General features: G+C 51.3%; 1 protein-coding gene across 1 annotated transcript in view; it reads left to right on the forward strand.

Moving 5' to 3' along the window:
• The window catches only part of BLTP2 (bridge-like lipid transfer protein family member 2), a 48501-nt gene continuing 27514 nt past the window's right edge, over window positions 1–20987 (forward strand). The window contains exons 1-14 of the mRNA XM_060268627.2: window positions 1–86; window positions 5619–5748; window positions 6091–6140; window positions 9346–9499; window positions 10530–10648; window positions 11234–11294; window positions 13661–13835; window positions 14332–14458; window positions 14720–14844; window positions 16126–16193; window positions 16310–16458; window positions 17410–17525; window positions 19357–19520; window positions 20173–20452. Coding sequence (XP_060124610.2) covers window positions 16–86; window positions 5619–5748; window positions 6091–6140; window positions 9346–9499; window positions 10530–10648; window positions 11234–11294; window positions 13661–13835; window positions 14332–14458; window positions 14720–14844; window positions 16126–16193; window positions 16310–16458; window positions 17410–17525; window positions 19357–19520; window positions 20173–20452 — 1789 coding nt within the window. The 5' untranslated portion in view covers window positions 1–15. The remainder of the gene's footprint in view (window positions 87–5618; window positions 5749–6090; window positions 6141–9345; window positions 9500–10529; window positions 10649–11233; window positions 11295–13660; window positions 13836–14331; window positions 14459–14719; window positions 14845–16125; window positions 16194–16309; window positions 16459–17409; window positions 17526–19356; window positions 19521–20172; window positions 20453–20987) is intronic.

Below are 20987 nucleotides of genomic sequence, written 5' to 3' on the forward strand. Positions count from 1 at the left end.
GCCCAGGCGCCCCCGATGGCGGGCCCGGTGCTGGGCGCCTTGCTCCTGGTCCTGCTGGTGCTCCTGGCCGGCTTCTGCCTGGGGAGGTAAGGGGGAGAGAGCGAGGGAGATTGCAGGGGGGGCATCGCTTTAGGGGGCGCCCTCCCCGTCCCCATTCAGGCCCGAGACCCGGCTCCTCTGCCAGCTGGCACTGCCCATTTGCCTTCCCTGCTCTCCCCAACCCCGAAAACTGGGCACCCCCTGGGCACCCTCTTCACCTCTCTGCAGCTGGCCTGGCAATGCCACCCTGGCCTAGTCCTTCACCTCTGCTGACTCTGGGTGCCAGGGGGCACTGCCAGTTTCCTTAGCCCCCTCCCTCCCCCCCAAATATTCTGTGTGTCGCCCACCTTCCCTCCCTCCCTCGTCATGCCAACTGGTCCCCCACCACCCTGGGTGAACGCTGCCACTTTTATCTGCCATGGCACAGATTGCGGGCGTCAGCCTGGCACTGCTCAGATTCCAGGTAGTGCCGCCAGCTCCAGCCTCTGAAAGCCCCTTCCTTAAGTTCTGGCCTTGCTCTAACCACTACACCACACTGCCTTCCCCCAAGGGCGAGGGGCGGAACTGGGGAAGACCTTCTGTGGTGGGTTGGCATGCCTGGCTTCCGTGGGGTAGGGCTGGAGAGAAGAGACCAGGGTTCAAAGCACCTGTTCTTCCCCCTCACCCAAAATACCGCCCGCGGGCTCCCCAAACACCCCGTTAGGTGTGGGCACCTCTACACGTCGGGGCTGCCTTACACCCACTGTGCGTGGCATCAAAGTTGCCAGTGGCTTGTGCTGTTTGTTTTTTCTGCATCTGTGCCAGTCTCTCGTTCACCCTTCCCCTCCTTGCCTGGCATTGCCTGTCCCACTTTGCGACCACCGACCCTCCACCAACTCCTTCGCTCCCCCAAATCTGAGACCCTGGTGTCTCCTGTCCCTGGACCGCTGCCCACCCAGATGCCCACTGCTTCTTTACTAGGGCTGGCGGTGCCCTCCCTTCCTTGCTCCCTTGCTGGCATTGCTTCCTCTCCCCCCCCCCCGTGGTGCCCACAACACTGCGAAGCTTTGCGTCTCTTATTGGGGTTTCTTCTGCTCCCCTGATTCCAGGGTCTTGCTGCATTTCTGCCCCACCGTTTTTCGAACTCAAGATACTGCACACGCTTCTCCTCCTCCTCCTCGTTTAATTTACACCACAACCCTGCGAGGTAGGCTAGGCTGAGAGGTAGTGCCTGGCCCCCAGGGTCACACCCAGTGAGCTTCATGGCCGAAGGGGGGATTTGAACCCTGGTCTCTCCCGGGGTCCTAGTCTGACACTCTAACCCATGGGTAGGCAAACTAAGGCCCGGGGGCCGGATGCGGCCCAATCGTCTTCTCAATCCGGTCCGCGGACGGTCCGGGAATCAGCATGTTTTTACATGAGTAGAATGTGTCCTTTTATTTAAAATGCATCTCTGGGTTATTTGTGGGGCTTGCCTGGTGTTTTTGCATGAGTAGAATGCGTCCTTTTATTTAAAATGCATCTCTGGGTTATTTGTGGGGCCTGCCTGGTGTTTTTGCATGAGTAGAATGTGTCCTTTTATTTAAGATGCATCTCTGGGTTATTTGTGGGGCCTGCCTGGTGTTTTTGCATGAGTGGAATGTGTGCTTTTATTTAAAATGCATCTCTGGGTTATTTGTGCGGCCTGCCTGGTGTTTTTACAAGGTGCTTGCAAAAGCCAGTGTGGTGTAGTGGTTAGAGTGCCTCGCGGCTTAACCTACCTTACAGGGTTGTTGTGGGGATTAAATGAGGGCGGGGAAGGGACCCCGAGGGTCATCTAGTCCAACCCCCTACATGGAACAGACACGAGGAGGTGAGGGGAATGATGAGGGGCGTAGCTGTTGCAGCATAGATATTTTGCTCTGGTAGTGACGCTGTACCAGTGCAGAATTTAGAATTGTTGGGTGCGGAATTAAAGTTTATAGCCCTTATTGGCTACTGAGAAATGGGACTGAGTTAGGAGTGGTGAAGGAGAAGGAGAAACCTCCCTAACGTGAAAGGAAACGGAATCAAATTCTGTGCAAAATAAACCAATAGGTGTAAATGTTGGAGTTTAATTCAGCTTGCAGAATTCTACCTGCCATGCAGAATCTTGGAGTTAACTTTTTGGTGGAATTCTCACATTTTTTTGTTTGCTGTTTCCTTCCTTCTGTTGTCCGTAAAAATATATCTCATCAGTCTTATGCATCTAAAAAAACCGATGCAGTTCATTAAAACCAAATGAGCTATCTCAGGCTAGAGTGGAAAGCCAGTGAATGGTGGCATTTGGTGAGAATTGAGGTGGATTTGTTATAGCAAAAAATAATATAGCTACTGGGAAGCGTTCAGAAGATCGGGATGAGGAACTGTGTGAAATAAGGTCAATAGTGTTTGAAGGCACACATTTGCAGAATTTTTTTTCCTTTAAAAAAAAACCTGTTCAGCCTGTCTCCTAAAAGCAACCAAATCCAGTTGTATGCAACCTTCCAGGAATCACGTGCAAAAAAGGCTGCATGCCACTGGTGGGCGGGGCCAGAAGCAAAAGTGGGCGGAGCAACAAAGGCCCATTTCCCCCCCTTTGGACAGTAGGCTAGTTTCCCCATTTGTTTACATCCAAAGCAAGCAATATCCTTTCCTGCAATTTGAAGCCACCAGTTCGAGTCCTACCCTCTGGAGCAGGAGAAAACAAGCTTGCTCTTCCATTTGACAACCTTTGAGATATTTGAAGACGGCTCTCCTATCTCCTCAGGGTCTCCTCTCTTCCACGCTCAACATCCCCAGCTCCTTCAACCGTTCCTCATCAGGCATCTGTGTGACAGACAGCAGAGCCCGAGTCTGGTGCTGCAGTCCCTAAGGGTTCCACCAGAGGGCCGGAGCCGCTCTCTGATTGGCTGTTGAGACAGGCAGCCAGCGGGAGGGGGCGGAGCCGGCCCTTTGGGGCGGGAGAATAAAAGAGAGAGTCAGTCAGGCCTTGGGTTGAGGCAGGAGAGGCAGACACTGCGGGAATAATAATAATAATAAGTATTAATAATAATAATTTATTATTAATAATAATTAATTATTAATATTAATATTAATATTAATAGTAAGAGTATTATTAATGACAGTAAGAGCTGTTCGACAGTGGAATTTGCTGCCAAGGAGTGTGGTGGAGTCTCCTTCTTTGGAGGTCTTTAAGCAGAGGCTTGACAGGCATATGTCAAGAATGCTTTGATGGTGTTTCCTGCTTGGCAGGGGGTTGGACTGGATGGCCCTTGTGGTCTCTTCCAACTCTATGAGTCTATGATTCTATGAATAATAATAATAATAATAATAATAATAATAATAATAATAATAAATTTATACCCCGTCCATCTGACTGGGTTACCCCAGCCACCCTGGGCGGCTTCCAACAAAAGATTAAAAATACATAATAATAATAATAATAATAATAATAATAATAATAATAATAATGCCACTCTTTCTCTTAGGAGATATCTTTTTCTGGAAAGAAGAGGCTCCCAAGCCAGTCCCAAGGGCCAAGGGGATTGCCTGGGATCTGGTATCCCAAATAAAACGTCTCAGGAGGGGCATTGCTAAGAGAGGGCAACTGAGGGAAAGGGCTCCTCGCTCAGGAGCCAAAGTCTGAAGCGGTGAAGGGAGATTTTGCTGTGTGCAAAATATTTCGCTGTAACTGACACCTGTCACAACTAAGTAAAGGAATGAGAGTGCGCAGAAGCTCAGAGGAACATCTCCTCAGTGCCAGATTTACGTATAAGCGAAACAAGCTATAGCGTAGGGCCCCAGAAATATGTAAAGGGGGAAAAAACTGGATGGAAATATCCAAAATAGAAGGTTAAAAAACAAAAGCTACATCCAGCAACAGTGTTTTGTGTTGTGTAGGCTCCTATGATGTAAATAATGGGCCCTGCCTGCTCCCTAAAATATATAGAAAATTGCTCATTTCTATATATACAGTGGTACCTGGGTTCTCAAACTTAATCCGTTCTGGAAGTTCGTTCCAAAACCAAAGCCTTCCGAAACCAAGGCGCGCTTTCCCATAGAACAGGTTCCCCAAACTAAGGCCCGGGGGCCGGATGCGGCCCAGTTGCCTTCTAAATCCAGTCCCCGGACCGTCTGGGAATCAGCGTGTTTTTACATGAGTAGAATGTGTCCTTTTATTTAAAATGCATCTCTGGGTTATTTGTGGGGCATAGGGATTCGTTCATAGTTGTTTCCCCCCAAAAAATATAGTCTGGCCCCCCACAAGGTCTGAGGGACAGTAGACCGGCCCCCTGCTGAAAATGTTTGCTGACCCCTGCCATAGAAAGTACAGTAATGCAAAACGGATTAATCCGTTCCAGACTTTTAAAAGCAGCCCCTAAAACAGACAGCAATTTTAACATGAATTTTGCTATCTAACAAAACCATTGATCCATAAAATGAAAGCAATAATCAACGTGTACTGTACTATAAAATGTATAAAACAGTATTGTAGATGATAAAAATGAACATTAATTTCCCCCCCTTACCTGCACTGATGATAGTCATTGTTTGGATGGGGGGCTTTTATCCATTTCCGCAGTCAAAGGACAGCTGGGCATATAAAGGGCCCCATCAAACCTAAATTTGGCCCTGCATCTTACCCCTTCTTTGGGAAACTTCCAACTGATTTTGAGTCACTGAACTTTGAGAGAAGCTGCGCCTGTTGTGTTTCAGCCTTAGGCATAAGCCATAAATTAATTTCTGCCTGAAAGAAATCCTCTCCTGACCCAACTTCTTATTTATTTTTGCAAATGGAACTTTTCTTGTTGGGTTAGCTCCCGCCTGAGACTTCACATCCCTGAGTTTTCTCTCTCTCACGCAAGACACACATAGCCTGTGCTAAATGGAAGACATTTCTGTCAATAGCATACCGTGAGGTGCAGTCTTTAATAGGGGGAGTCAGTGGTGGGATCCGTGACTTTGTTATTTGGCGCTTAGCCTGCTCAGTCTGCTACATCTTGGCTTCCAGACACCTTGGCTGCCTTCCTCTGCTGCTTGTTGGGAGGTTCAGCGCAGATAAAAGAAAGCCCTTCTTTGCGCAGGGCAGAGTTAAACGGTGGGACTCCCTGCAACAGGAGCCAGTGAGGGCCGCCAACTTGGATGGCTTCAGAAGAGGATTAGACAAATCCATGGAAGAGAAGAGGGCTCTGCTTCTGAATACCAGTTTCTGGAAACCGCAGGAGGGGAGATTTCCTGCTTCTTCTGTCCTTACAGTCGTAGAATCATAGAATCCTAGAGTTGGAAGAGATCACAAGGGCCATCCAGTCCAACCCCCTGCCAAGCAGGAAACACCATCAAAGCATTCTTGACATATGCCTGTCAAGCCTCTGCTTAAAGACCTCCAAAGAAGGAGACTCCACCACACTCCTTGGCAGCAAATCCCACTGCCGAACAGCTCTTACTGTCAGGAAGTTCTTCCTAAAGTTTAGGTGGAATCTTCTTTCTTGTAGTCACACATTTGATTCCCAGGGTAGAATTTCCCCACCGCTGAACTATACCGTAGGGAAGACTGCATTTTGCATGGGCAGCCACTGATTCGAATCCCGACGTTCCCTTAGGTGGCTCCTGTACATCCTGGTCACCAACTGGTGTCGCCGGCGGCTGCAGGCAGAGCTGAAGGTGGGCTCTTTTGGGTTCTTTTGGATCCAGAACCTCAGCCTGAAGTTCCAGGAGGAGCAACAGACAGTGGTAGGTATCGGGGTGGGTGGGTGTGAGAGTAAGTGTGTGTCTTGTACACCGACCCTGGTCTGGCGAGTCTTGCAAACTTCCCTGCTCACCTGTGGCGAGTCTTGCCCCTATAGGAGGCGAGCCACATGCAAGAGGCGGCTTTGGCTTTGGTGTGATTTCCCCCCTGCTCCGGCCCTACTAAGATGGTGCTGCCCCTTGAACCTTGTCGCTGGGGGCGGGGGAATAGCGGTGGGTGTGCCACACTGAATCTATGGGGCAGAGGGTGCGTACCTGGGAGGAGAGGTTTGGGAGCAGGGATGCACATGCAGCCATCACGGGTGTCTCTTGGCTGTGCCGTTTTAGGAAATTGACCGCGTCTGGATCTCCAGCAAGCTCCTGAACCAGGATGTCCCGTGAGTATTTATTCATTTATTGCATTCCTATTCCACCTTTGCCCAAACGATCTCAAGGTGGCGAGCGTGGTCCTCGCCCTCCCCATTTCACCCTCACAACAACCCTGTGAGGTAGGCTAGGCTGAGAGGAAGCAACTGGGCTTAAGGTCAACCAGTGAGCTTCATTTGCTCAGGGAGGATTTGAACCCTGGTCTCTCCCGGGTCCTAGTCATTGAATCCCCACAACAACCCTGTGAGACGGGTTAGGCTCAGAGGGAGAGCCGCGAGCTCTATGGCCAAGTGAGAGATTTGAATCCGGGTCTCCCAGGTCCTAGGCCACTACTCCAACCACTACACCACACTGCCTCTACTGCTTTGTAGTTTCCCCACCGGTCGATGCTTCAGTGAATGTTCTCTACATCCACTCGTCTGGCATGGAGCCCTGCAGGGCGGGCGGATATTGAACCCTGGTGGATTATGGGCCAAATTTGGGGAGGAAGCGTGGTGTCACAACCTGTGCTTGGCCCCAGAACACACTCAGCCCCTCGTAACATGAATTATGTTCTTTCTGTTTTACATTGCTGTGGGATCTTCTGCTTAAAGGCAATATATAAATCAAAAAATTAAGAATAACCTCGGCTGACTCATAGCATTTCCAGCTAGGGCTGGGGAACAGGGTTTGGTGGGGATGCTTGTAACCATCAGGTCGGGGACAGAGGGTGGCGCTAGGGAGGGGGTTGTCACCGCGGCACTCCTTGGTGTGTGGAGTCCCGCAAGGTGCAATCCTTTCCCCAATGCTTTTTAATATCTTCATGCGCCCCCTTGCCCAGATTGTCCGGAGTTTTGGGCTGGGTTGTCATCAATATGCTGATGACACCCAGATTTATCTGTTGATGGATGGCCGTCCTGCCTCGGCCCCGGACACATTGACCAAGTGCCTGGAAGCTGTGGCTGGATGGCTACGTGGGATTCGGCTGAAGCTAAATCCTTCGAAGACAGAGGTCCTCTGGCTGGGTCGGGATGACATGGGGCGGGGGGGCCAACTTCCATCTTTCGCTGGGGCCCAATTAGTGTCAGCCCCTTCTGTCAAGAGCTTGGGGGTAACCTTGGATGCCTCCCTTTCCATGGAGGCACAGGTTGCAACCACAGCCAAGGTGGCATTTTTCCATCTCCGCCGCATTAAGCAGTTGGTCCCCTACCTCTCTCGCCCTGATCTGGCCACAGTGATCCATGCGACGGTCACCTCCAGGCTTGATTATTGTAACTCGCTCTACGCAGGGCTGCCCTTGAAACTGACCCAGAAACTCCAGCGGGTGCAGAATGCCGCGGCGAGGCTCCTTACGGGGTCCCGGCCGCGGGATCATATTCATCCAGTGCTTTACCAACTGCACTGGCTCCCGGTGGAGTACAGGATCAGGTTCAAGGTGCTGGTTTTGACCTTTAAAGCCTTATGCGGCTTAGGACCCTCGTAACCTATGGGACCGCCTCTCCCGGTATGACCCACAGAGGACATTAAGGTCCACAAATAATAACATATTGGAGATCCCGAGTCACAAGGTGGCTAGGCTGGCCTCGACCAGGACCAGGGCCTTCTCAGTACTGGCCCCGACCTGGTGGAACGCTCTCTCTCAGGAGACTAGGGCCCTGCGGGATTTGTCATCTTTTCGTAGGGCCTGCAAGACAGAGCTGTTTCGTTTGGCCTTCGGACTGACGCAGTCTGACCCCACGGTTACCCTCCCCTAAGGTTTTGTTTCATAATGGTTTTATCTTATTCGTAGATTTTTAATTTTAAAATTGAATTTTAACATTGTATTATTCTGTTGTTTTAACTGAATTGTTTCTTTTATATTTGTGTTGATATTATTTGTTGTTAGCCGCCCTGAGCCCGGTCTTGACTGGGAAGGGCGGGGTATAAATAAAAATTATTATTATTATTATTATTATTATTATTATTATTATTATTATCATCCTGCAACAGAAAGGAGGCTGGGGGCCTCCAGACACTGGTGAACTACAACTCCCAATGCCCTGTCCATTGGCTGCTTTTCCTACTGGCTGCTGCTGCCAGTCAGTGTAGACAATACAGAGCTAGATGGACCAATGGCCTGATTCAGTGTAAGGCAGCATCCGGTGCCCCTGCTTAAAGCCACCCTTCCTCGAGAACCACGAGGACTAGAATCCTGTTTTCAGTCTCAGAGGAGGAGCTGCAGCTTGCTGGGAGGAGGCCCCAGGCTGAATCCCTAATGGCATCTCCAAGAGGGACAGGGAAGGACCCTTTGGAGAGCCGTTGCTGCCAGTCAGTGCGGACAGCGCTGAGCCAAACAGACCCAAATGTCGGAGGAGAGGTCAGTTTCCTACAAATGGTCAGACCTCATCTGGAGTACTGTGTCCAGTTCTGGGCACCACAGTTCAAGAAGGATACTGACAAGCTGGAACGTGTCCAGAAGAGGGCAACCAAAATGGTCAAAGGCCTGGAAACGATGCCTTATGAGGAACAGCTTAGGGAGCTGGGTATGTTTAGCCTGGAGAAGAGAAGGTTAAGGGGTGATATGATAGCCATGTTCAAATATATGAAAGGATGTCATATGGAGGAGGGAGAAAGATTGTTGTCTGCTGCTCCAGAGAAGCGGACACGGAGCAATGGATTCAAACTTCAAGAAAGAAGATTCCACCTAAACATTAGGAAGAACTTCCTGACAGTAAGAGCTCTTCGGCAGTGGAATTTGCTGCCAAGGAGTGTGGTGGAGTCTCCTTCTTTGAAGGTCTTTAAGCGGAGGCTTGACAGGCATATGTCAAGAATGCTTTGATGGTGTTTCCTGCTTGGCAGGGGGTTGGACTGGATGGCCCTTGTGGTCTCTTCCAACTCTAGGATTCTATGATCTGCAGATTCTTGTTTTCAGTCTCAGAGGAGGAGCTGCCCCAGGCTGAATCCCTGACGGCATCTCCAAGAGGGACAGGGAAGGACCCTTTGGAGAGCCATTCCTGCCAGTCAGTGCAGACAGTGCTGAGCCAAACAGACCCAAATGTCGGAGGAGAAGTCAGTTTCCTACAAATCCCCAAACTGCTTTTTAGACACTTTAAAAATTCCTCTTTGAGCCTCGACACTGAACTGGGCTAGCTCTGCTTGCATTGGAATCCTGTCCCTCGGTTGGGGGGTTGGCAGGGGGAAGGCGGTTGCACCCCCTGCTCCTGACCCCTTTCTCGCCCCCCCCCCTTCCTTTTGCAGGCGCTACCTGGCACTCTGCTTCGGAGAGGTGCGCGTCCGCATGGACCTGCAGAAGGCGCCCAGGCTGCCATCCCCGGAGCCCCCAGCAGATGGCGAGGTTGAGCAAGGCAGGGTGCTCTCCCTTGGACCCTCGCTGCTGCGGCTCCTCAGCCAGGTGAGAGGGGCTCAGGTCTGGGCAGGGAGCAGGGTGGATAAAAATCAATGATTTTAAAAAATAATAATCAAAAAAATCGGATTTTTTTAAATAAAATGTTTTTTGAGGAAAATATATTACCATCCAAAGGTTATTCCATCATGAAATAAAGATTAGTTTTTAATTATGTAGAATAAGGTTGTATATGTTTTATTTTGGGGGTAAATAAATTCCATTAATCCGTTCACAATGTCCTGCTCTTCCAGAGGTTTTTGTAAGATTATTGGGCAGTTTCTCTGCCTACAAGATATTATCACAGGTGCTTGGTTTACTTTTGCAGTTCTCAAAACTGAATTTGACTCAACAGAGATCACATGCCTCTTCTTCACAGCAAAAATGTTATAACATGAACAGAGTTGAGAAAAAGACCTTAATCCTATTGTTCTACAAACCTATGAATACAGAATCAACCCCTTTAGTGCTAAGTTTCAAGAAGTTCAGTGAATAGAATAGAAACAATATTTTTCTGATTGTTTGGAGTGGACAGTATTTAAGTTTTTCATGTGTAGGCTGGGCTGACAGTCTAAGTTTCTTAATATATATATATACAGTATTTTGTTTTTGTTTAGCCAAACTAGTTAACAAACATGGATGTTTGTTTAAGCAAATAACATATGCTGTGATGTTATTGTTTCAGTTGAATAAATCTATTTAAACTGTTATTATTAAGGTAATGGTTATTTTTCTCCTTCCTAAGTACAACAGTAAAGTTGTCCAAATATGAATGATTAACCTATTAAACTGGGGATAAAAAACTAATATGAAAAATTGTTATTCTAAAAATCTTCATCTACTGGCATATTAAAGTTATACCAGCAAGAATTAGTCTTTATGTGGAAAACTATGATTTAAATCAAGCCTTACTGACTAGTGATTTGAATCGTGATTCAGTTTGATTTAAATCAAATCCACCCTGGCAGGGAGCCTGGGTGGGTGGGTCTGGACCTCTAGGCCTCCTCACAGACACGCCCCCCCTCTGCGCCCCCCCCAGCTCTGCTCTGTCCACGTGGAAGCGGTCAACATCATGGTCCTGCATGCGGCGGCCTCCGAGTCCCTGTGGCATGTGCAGGTGACCAGGACGCAGGTCCTGCTGGACGGCGACGGGAGACGGTGAGTCTAGGGGGGTGGTTTGGGCCGCCCGTAGCCCTGCCTTGTGGGAAAGGGTCCGCGGCTCAGGACAGAGCCCCTGACTTAACGTGCGAGAGGTTCTGGGTTCATTTCCCGGGGTCTCCAGATCCAGCTCCTCTTATCGAGGTCTGTTGGTACAACAGAACCTCCATGGCCAGGGACAGTCTACCTCCCAAAACCAAGCAGTGGGGAACAACTGGAGAGCACTGTCGTGCTCAGATCCTGCTTGGGGGGGATTCGGATTAAGAGCACCTGGTTGTTCCCTGTGAGAATAGGAAGCTGGACTTCATGGGCCACTGGCCTAATCCAGCAGGCTCTTCTTCAGTTCTTATGTAGCCTCCAGGTCCAGAGGCAGTCTACCTAGATTCCTAGCCATTGTGAGAAGGGGAGACTGGACTAGACAGGCCACTGGCCTGATCCAGCAGCTAAGCTCTTCTTACGGCTGTACTGTTTCTTAAAAAACAAATCTCTCAGTTGTGGGTGGGGGTCATTGCAGTGTTTTTCTTTGTTCTTTGATCACGGAGAGTTGGATTGCTCTTGCCCCCCCCCACCTTTTGCCTCCCCCAGCATGGCCTGTGAGGTGACCTTCTCCCAGGTGAACAGCAAAGTCCTGAAAAGCAGCCGACAGGTAAGGCGTGGGGGGGGGAGTTGAGAGAAACACCTGGTGTTGGGGGCTTGCTTCTGTCAATTTATTTGCAAAAGTGTTTCCGGACTGCCAATCTGTAGGATAAGACACAGCGGCATCCAGCACTAAGATATTGTTGTTGTTTAGTCGTTTAGTCGTGTCCGACTCTTTGTGACCCCATGGACCAGAGCACGCCAGGCACTCCTGTCTTCCACTGCCTCCCGCAGTTTGGTCAAGCTCATGTTCGTAGCTTCGAGAACACTGTCCAACCATCTTGTCCTCTGTCGTTCCCCTTCTCCTTGTGCCCTCCATCTTTCCCAACATCAGGGTCTTTTCCAAGGATTCTTCTCTTCTCATGAGGTGGCCAAAGTATTGGAGCCTCAGCTTCACGATCTGTCCTTCCAGGGAGCACTCAGGGCTGATTTCCTTCAGAATGGATAGGTTTGATCTTCTAGCAGTCCATGGGACTCTCAAGAGTCTCCTCCAGCACCAAAACTCCATGGACAAAGACTAAGATATAAAAGAAAGCAATTTTCTTTAAAAGCATAATTAGAAGTAACTGCATAGGTCTGTGTCGTCTAGAGATGCCCGGAAGTTGAAAGTGAGAGGGTGCCTGTTGCATCTCTGCATGTCCCACAGTCTAGGATCAAGGATGCTGAATGCCCGACTTCTGACCAATCACTAGCAGCTGCAACCTTCCCTCGCCCCAAGGGCTCCTGCCTTTCTCAGATCTGCATGCTTTGTTGATTCATATACAGCACTCAAAATTCAAGCTTTATTGATTCATATACAGCAGGCACGTCCAACAGGTAGATCGTGATCTACCAGTAGATCTCTGGACGTCTGCGGTAGATCACTGGTAGATCACTGGCTCCCCCCAAAGAAGTTGAACAACTGTGGCTCCCCTAAAAAAAGCTCAACATTTTACCTTCTCCCTGAAAAAACTCAACAAATTTGACCCCAACCCCCCAAAAATAGGCCTTCCTGCTTCCTAAAAGGGGGGGGGGGTAGATCACTGACAGTTTTTATCTCTGTGAGTAGATCACAGTCTCTTGGGAGTTGGGCACCCCTGATATACAGCACTCAAAACGGTTTGCAAAAATAAAATAAAAAGTAAGTCAATAAGTAAAAGGAAAAAAAAAAAAACCTAAGACTTTCCAAAAGTTAAAATAGCAATGGACTAAAAACAGATTGTTGTTGTTTAGTCGTTTAGTCGTGTCCGACTCTTCATGACCCCATAGACCATAGCATGCCAGGCACTCCTGTCTTGCACTGCCTCCCGCAGTGGATGCATACCACTTGTTTTCAAGAAAACGGCCAACAATATTTTTGGAGGGTCATTCATTTCCCCTGTGTCTGCCTGAGCCATTGCATGTGCTTGTTGTTGTTTAGTCGTTTAGTCGTGTCCGACTCTTCGTGACCCCATGGACCAGAGCACACCAGGCACTCCTGTCTTGCACTGCCTCCCGCAGTTTGGACAAACTCATGTTCGTAGCTTCAAGAACACTGTCCAACCATCTCGTCCTCTGTCATCCCCTTCTCCTAGTGCCCTCCATCTTTCCCAACATCAGGGTCTTTTCCAGGGATTCTTCTCTTCTCATGAGGTGGCCAAAGTATTGGAGCCTCAGCTTCAGGATCTGTCCTTCCAGGGAGCACTCAGGGCTGATTTCCTTAAGAATGGATAGGTTTGATCTTCTTGCAGTCCATGGGACTCTCAAGAGTCTCCTCCAGCACCATAATTCAAAAGCATCAATTCTTCAGCGATCAGCCTTCTTTATGGTCCAGCTCTCACTTCCATGCATCACTACTGGGAAAACCATAGCTTTAACTATACGGACCTTTGTCGGCAAGGTGATGTCTCTGCTTTTTAAGATGCTGTCTAGGTTTGTCATTGCTTTTCTCCCAAGAAGCAGGCGTCTTTTAATTTCGTGACTGCTGTCACCATCTGCAGTGATCAAGGAGCCCAAGAAAGCAAAATCTCTCACTGCCTCCATTTCTTCCCCTTCTATTTGCCAGGAGGTGATGGGACCAGTGGCCATGATCTTGGTTTTTTTGATGTTGGGCTTCAGACCATATTTTGCGCTCTCCTCTTTCACCCTCATTAAAAGGTTCTATAATTCCTCCTCACTTTCTGCCATTAAAGAACCTTTTGAAAACAGATTAGAGCTCTCCAAGTTTCCAGGCTGACTTGTCTCAACAACACCCATCCTGAGTCGCGATGTATTGCCAGGTCCAAAATTATGAAACCGATACCGTGCTATGGATTTCAAATCGGCTTGGGTCAATACATTGATATGTCGCCCAGCCCTAACAATGCATCTTGCCCGTGGCGGATTCCTCCTCCTCCTCCTCCTCCCTCTCCCCTGCAGGCCGACGCCTGCCTGGCCGAACTGTCGCTGGCCCTCACCGTCTCCCTGGACCTGCGGCTGAGCAAGTGGCAGCTCCGTGGCCTGGAGGTCGGCGTCTGGAGCCTGCATGCTGAGCTGCACGAGGGCCTCTTCCACAGCGAGCTGCTGCAGCGCGTCAGAGGCGGAGATGCAGCAGGTCAAGAACTCTGGGCTCCCAGGGGTGGTTTTTTTTGGGGGGGGGATGACGACATCAAAGGGCTGAGGGTGGGCTCCTCCTTCCTCCTCCTCTTTGGATTCCCAGAGCTCAGGCACAATTTGCAATTCGCCTGCTCACCTGAGGCGATCGCCCCGCTTCTCCTAGTTGAGTGAAGTATACTCTCTTGCCCTGCCGTTGGAAAGGGCTCCTGGTGGTCTCCTGACCCCCAACCCCTTGGTTTGCTGCTTCTGTTTTCAGCGGGTCGCCTCTGAAGGAATGGTGTGATGGTTGAAGGAACCAGGAGGGGGGTGGGGAGGGGGTTTGGCACAGGATAAAGGGTCTATAGTTCTCTACCCTGAAACCGGCAAGTGCATGAGAGAGAGGGAGGGAGCTGGGAGAGGGATCTGGCTCTCCTCCGTTCCTCACCCTCGAGCAAGTGTCTTGGGTTCGAGAGGCCCATGGGCCTCTGACGCATGGCTCCTTCCCCTCCTTCCAGACCCCGCCACGGCCGTTGAGCTGCGGCCCTCGATGCTGAGCCTGGCTAGCCTGAAATACGTGCCCTGCCGGGTGAAGGTGGAGCTGCAGAACACCAGCCTGGTGCTCTCTATGAACAGCCAGAAGAGGTAACGGGGAGTGGGGGGTTTCGGGGAGCCCCTCTTCCTGGATGCAAAACCTTTAATTCAAAGCCACAAAGAAGGGAATCTTGCTTTCAGCTTAGCTCAGAAGGTCCTGGGCTCAATCCTGGCTTCTGCAGGTGGGGCTGGGAGAGAGGCCCCCTTCCTGGAGTCCTGGCGGAACTGCTGCCGGTCAAAGTAGGCACCACTGAGCTAGATGGGCAGAGAGTCCCACTTGGTATATTGTTCCCTTTGTCGTCTCCATTGCAGGCATCTCACCTGGACCCTGAAGCTGCTGCAGTTTGCGTACCAGTGTGACGGGGAGCAGATCCCTCTCCGCAGCTTCACGCCCACCTGCGACCTGCCCCAGATGAGCATTGAACTCGCTCTGGAAGGCAAGTGCTCGGAGGAAAGTAGTTAGAGGAGGGCAGAGGAACAGTGGGGCACATGGTGTGCACTTAGAGCAGGGGTCCCCAGACTACGGCCCACGGGCCAGATGCGGCCCAATTGGCCTCCCAATCCGGCCTGCGCCGCCGCCCGCCGCCTGCTCTTGCGGCGCGCTGCGCAGCAGCGCACTCCCAGATCTGAAAAAAACGCCGAAAATCGTTTCTGCGCATGCGTATGGGCCTCTCCCGACCCAGAAGAGGTCATTTCCGGTGCATTTCCGGGTCGGGGGAGGCCCATATGCATGCGCACAAACAATTTTTGACGATTTTTCCGGCCTGGAAGCGCGCCACCGCGCCAGTAAATGGGTTTGCGCATGCGCACTGGCGCGCACTCCCCCACCCTCCAGCCCACTGTGCGCACACTCCCCCGCCCTCCGGCCCACCGCTCGATCGGCGCGGCGGCCACCGGCCCAAAGGCGGGTAAGTCTGGGGACCCCTGACTTAGAGCCTCTCTCTCCAGCCCTCATGACACTTCCTAGGCTACGCCTCCTCCTTAGCCACACCCTCTTCCCAAGCCACACCCTCTCCCTAGCCGCGCCCTCTCCTCAGGACACGCCTCCTCTTTAGCCACACCCCCTCTCCCTAGGCCACTCCGCTCACTGGGGACTCAGCTACACTGGCAAAGAAAAGGCGCTTGACAGTACAGTGGTACCTCCAGTTGCGGACGGGATCCGTTCTGGAGGTCTGGTCGGATCCTGAGGTTTCCGCAACCTGAGGACCGCTTCTGCGCATGCGCGCACAGGAAAACCCGGTAAAACCTCTGGGTTTGCCGCGCACGCATCCCGAAGTTTACGTAACCAGAGGGTTACGGGAACAGAGGTACAACTGTATGTGTGCTGTTTAAGCATTCTAACACTGTGACAGCAGGTGGCGCTGTGGAGTTCTGTTTTTGCTAACCTGATTTCTCATACGAAGCTTGCAACGCGTTTAGCTGAAACGCTTCTTTGATGTGTCTGGATCCAGCTTGGCCCTTTGTTTTCATTCATTTATTTTATACATTGAATGTCCTCCCTACTTCGGAGTTTCCTCGAAGGAGGAGACCAGCCAACCTCAGGAAGCGGTGAACTATCATCCCTTGCCCTGCCCCCCTTTGCACCTGGCCCCTCGTAGTGGAATGTGGCCCCCGCTCTCTGGACGAGCAACGTAAATCCGAGCACGGGGGGGGGGGAGAGAGACTCCGGCACCCACAACCCCGACGAAGCCCCTTCTTCTTTTCTGCTCCCCCCGCAGATGGGCTCCTGCTCTCTCAGAGCCGCCAGCGGATCGTCTGCCTCAGCCTGCTGAAAGCCAACTTGCAGGCAAGTAGTTGGATGGGACCCCCAAGGGTCATCTAGCCCAACCCCCCTGCAACGCAGGCCTGGCCGCCGCAGCCGCACACTGCCAGTGGCCCTCCTCCTCTCTCACCCACCTGCAGGTCATGGCCATCGACATCTCGGTCGCCGTGGTGCTCAACACCTGCATTGTCCACTACCGCCACCAGGAGTTCTCCCACTGGCTCAGCATGCTGGCTCGGGCGCGGAGAGAGGAGGGGCCCCCGGCCCCCGCCAGGAACAGCAACAGGAGGTCAGGGTCTCTTCCTCCCCTCCCCGATGCCCCCCTCCCTCAGCACCCAAAGCCCTGCCGCGTATTTATGATGGCAATTGTCATTATTAAATGTGTATGCCACCCTATACCCCTCAGGTCTCAGTGCAGTTCACAAAATAAGATTTATTTGAATTGTTGTGTTGGAATGGGGAACCAGGGGGTCATCTAGCCCAACCCGCTGCCACGCAGGAATTGCAGCCCAAGAATTCCTGACAGATGGCCAACTGGCCTCTGTTTAAAGCGAAGGAGAGCCCACCACCTTCCGACGGAGTCCATTCCATGAGCGAATGGCGCTCGGCGTCAGAAAGTTCTTCCTAAATTTGGTTGGAATCTCCTTTCTTGTCATTTCAATCCATTGGTCCTCCCCTCCGGAGCAGCAGAGAACAAGCTTGCTCCGCTATCCACATGGCAGGGTTCTGAATATTTGCACCCTCTCTTCAGCTGAGAAGTCTTCCAGAGTGGTTTGCATTCAGCCACATAAAGCAAGGCACTCCCCGCCTGCAGGCTTGTGAGATAAAATACACGACACATGAGGGAAAAGGGCCGAGGAGGGTAGAGGAAAGAAGCAGGCTCAGGCACCAGGTTTTTTTTATCATGACAAGGTGGCACAGTTCAGGGGGCAGGGGGTGCTTGAAGGAGCTGGGCTTTCATAGAATTGCGGAATTGCAGAGTTGGAAGGGAGCCGCAAGGGTCATCTAGCCCAACCCTCCGCTATTTCATCAGAGCTGATGGAGTGCTTCCTGCCTTTCTCACCATGGCGGCCCCCAAGCGACAGTTGGGGGGAGAGGAGGAGGCCTGATGGAGCTGGCCTGCTGCAGCAGAGCCGCCAGAGGAGCCTTGGGTCCATCCCACCCCCCCTCCTCAAAGGTGGCATCTCTGGTGGGGATGCAGATCCAGTGCAGAATGACACCCATTTCTCCCCCGTTTAAGGATGCCGCACATCCTGGCCACCATCATCCTCAGTGCCTCGGTCTCCAACGTCAACGTCTCCGTGCAGCTGGGAGACACTCCGCCCTTTGCCTTGGGCCTGAACTCTGTCTCCCTAGGTAAGGAGGGGGTCTTTTGTGTTTTTTGTATTGTGATTTGATCCTGCAAACCGCCCTGAGACCTGCGGGTGTAGGGTGTTATGCAAATTTAATAAACAACTACTACAGAGTCTAGGGCTTGCTGATCAGAAGGTCGGTGGTTCGAATCCCTGCGACGGGGTGAGCTCCCGTTGTTCAGTCCCAGCTCCTGCAGTTCAAAAGCACATCAAAGTGCAAGTAGATAAATAGGGACCGCTCCGGCGGGAAGGCAAACGGCGTTTCCGTGCGCTGCTCTGGTTCGCCAGAAGCAGCTTTGTCATGCTGGCCACATGACCCGGAAGCTGTCTGCGGACAAACGCTGGCTCCCTCGGCCTATAGAGCGAGATGAACAGCGCAACCCCAGAGTCGAACACGACTGGACCTGATGGTCAGGGGCCGCTTTACCTTTACTACTACTAGTAGTAGTAGCAGTGCCAGGTAGAAACGTAGAATCATTGAAAGGGGCCCTCAAGGGTCATCTAGCCCAACCCCCCTGCAATTCACTGGGGATTGGCCTCTTTTTTAAAAAAACAATCAAACTGGCATCGTCCCTTTGCAATGATAGATAGATAGAAATTGTTTTCAAAAATAATACTATAAATTTAGAAAACTGGCATGCTTAGATATAAAGCAGGCATCCCCAAACTGTGGCCCTCCAGATGTTTTGGACTACAATCCCCATCTTCCCCGACCACTGGTCCTGTTAGCTAGGGATCATGGGAGTTGTAGGCCAAAACATCTGCAGGGCCACAGTTTGGGGATGCCTGATATAAAGCATTAAAACAGTTGTTCAAAAGTTCTCAATCTCAGATGTTTTTAATGGCAATTCTTTTAAGAGTTTTAATCTGCGTGAAAGGACTTGCTTCTTTTTCGTTCAAAACAGCACATCTGTTGGCTGCTCTGGAGCCTGAGATGATAACGCAATAAAATTCAGAACAGTCGCAATTAATTGTGCATTGATTCCAAAACAAATTAAAACCGTTTATTTTAATTAAGAGCCAGGGTGCAGCAGTTTTTGGAGCATCGGTCTAGGACAGGCATCCTCAAACTGCGGCCCTCCAGATGTTTTGGCCTACAACTCCCATGATCCCTAGCTAAGAGGACCAGTGGTCAGGGATGGTGGGAATTGTAGTCCAAAACATCTGGAGGGCCGAAGTTTGGGGATGCCTGGTCTAGGACCTGCGAGAGACCAGGGTTCGGATCCTTCCACTTGGCCATGGAGCTCTCCCAGGGTGTGACCTTGGGAGAGTCATTCACTTTTGGCCTGACCTATCTCGCAGGGTTGTTATGAGGGATTAAATGGGGGGGGGGAGGGACCCATGCGCGCCACCTTGAACTCCTTGGAGAAAAAAGGTGGGAAAGAAATGCAACAAATCGATCAATAACCTGATCGAGTGATGCCAGTTTTCAAAGTTGGGTGGTTATTGACACCTGCAGCCTGCCCCCCCTGCCCCCCCCGTTGCCTCTTCGCATGCCCCCCAAGTAAACCCATGGTTCCACCCACTTTGGGAGCTGTTGTTTAAGGCAGGCATCCCCAAACTTTGGCCCTCCAGATGTTTTGGCCTACAACTCCCATGATCCCTAGCTAACAGGACCAGTGGTTAGAGATGATGGGAATTGTAGTCCAAAACATCTGGAGGGCCGAAGTTTGGGGATGCCTAGTTTAAGGGGTCCGCAAGGACCAGCAATTTCCTGCAGCTTTGGGGAGAAAAAGTTGGGGAATTTTCCCAGCAGAGTTTGTGGACAAGTTCCCTCCCTTCCTCCTCCTCCTCCTCTCTCTCTCTCTCTCTCTCTCTCTCCCTCTGCCTTCTAGATTACCAGCACCTGCGTCCGCAGAGTGTCCACCAGCGAGCCGTCCTGGCAGTTGACCACCTCTGCTGGCGCGTGGGGGCTGACTCCCACATCCAGCGCGCCCCCCACCCGCCCAACATGCACGTCTGGGGAGAGGCTCTCATCCTTGACTGCTTCAATCTGCAAGTGAATGAGGGGGCGGGGCTTGGGGCAGGGAGGGGGTGGGTGGGTGGGGGAAGGGGCTCAGCACAGATTCTGGGAGGTTGCTGGCAGTGTCCGGCTTGGGCGCCAACCCCCCACCCTTGCACCCCAGGGCTGCCCCACCCCATTTTTCCTGCAGGCCTTCCCATCCCTGCTCCATCCCAGGGCACAGAGAGTCTTGCATCTTCTGTCCCGTTTTTGTGTGGGGCAAAAGAGCTGAGAACAAAGGGAGGGGGTTTTTTTGGGGAGGGGGGAGAAGAGAGAAAAGTGAAGGTGCCAATCCAAGTTGCCACCTCCGTGAATATTCAGAGAGAGCATAGCTTTGATTTCCCCCTGCGAAGCAAAAGCTGTAGGGGGGAATGCAGGAGTCAGGCCAGTTCAGTATTGTCTACACTGACTGGCAGCAGCTCTCCAGGGCTGCAGGCGGTGGATTTTCCCAGCCGTTGGGGGAATTGAACCCGGGACCCTTCTGCATGCAGAGCAGGTGCTCTGCCCTGAGCCGCCACCCTTTCCTGAAGAGAAAATAAGATTCTGGACCTCATGATCTACCCCAAAAAACGAAACCGAGATGCTAGTCCTCATGGCCGCTGCCTGGGATCATCATGTCCCAGTGACTCATTTCTGGTCTCTTCCGCAGGGCAGCTACAACCAGCCCCTGGGCACCTCCAGCACCCACGCTGACACCCTCTTCCTGGACTGCACCCTCCGCGGACTGCAGGTGGAGTCTTCGGAAACCTGCTCCGAGTGCCTCTCCAGGGTGCTGTCCCTCTGGCGCCCCCAGAGGATGGAGGAGACCCTGCTGGGATGCCCAGAGGAGGAGGAGGAGGCTCTTTCCGTTGGGGAGGAGCTGGGGGTCCTCTGGAAGGTTGACCTGAAGGTGGAGGACGTCAACCTCTTCACTCTGTCCAGCCTGGCTGGTGAGTGCTGGGGGTGGGGGTGGGAGAAGAGCCTTGGGGGGCAGCGGAGGCTGTCTCTGCCCCCAAGGTACCAGGGGGAACCTGGAGGTGGGTCTCCGTGACCCATTGGGGCACCGTTCTTGAGGATCACGAGTGAGTGAGTTCCAAATTTTAACTCAGTGCAGCTGAAGAAGGACTTCCTTTTATCTGTCCTGTTTCTTTCCAATATTCATCTTCACTGGACGTCTGAGTTCTAGCGTTACAAGAGAGGGAGAGATCACTTCCAGTCATTCCCTCCTTTGGAACTCCCTGCCTCTTGACACCAGGCAGGCACCTTTGCAAAGCTTCTCCAGGCTATATAGAAAGCAACCTGTCTTTTAATCTGCTTTTTAGCTGATTTTAATCACTCTTGAATGATTTTATTTTTTTATTATTCTTTTTGTAAACTGCTTTGAGGTTTGTTTGTCTGTTTGATTACAATCAAGAGGTCTGTAAATTATGAAATAAATAAATAAGATAAATGTAGAGCATCCACTCCCCCAGAAAGAATCACGGG

This window comes from Zootoca vivipara, chromosome 14 (assembly GCF_965207765.1).
Source record: "Zootoca vivipara chromosome 14, rZooViv2.hap1.1, whole genome shotgun sequence".
In the NCBI taxonomy this organism is placed as follows: domain Eukaryota; kingdom Metazoa; phylum Chordata; class Lepidosauria; order Squamata; family Lacertidae; genus Zootoca; species Zootoca vivipara.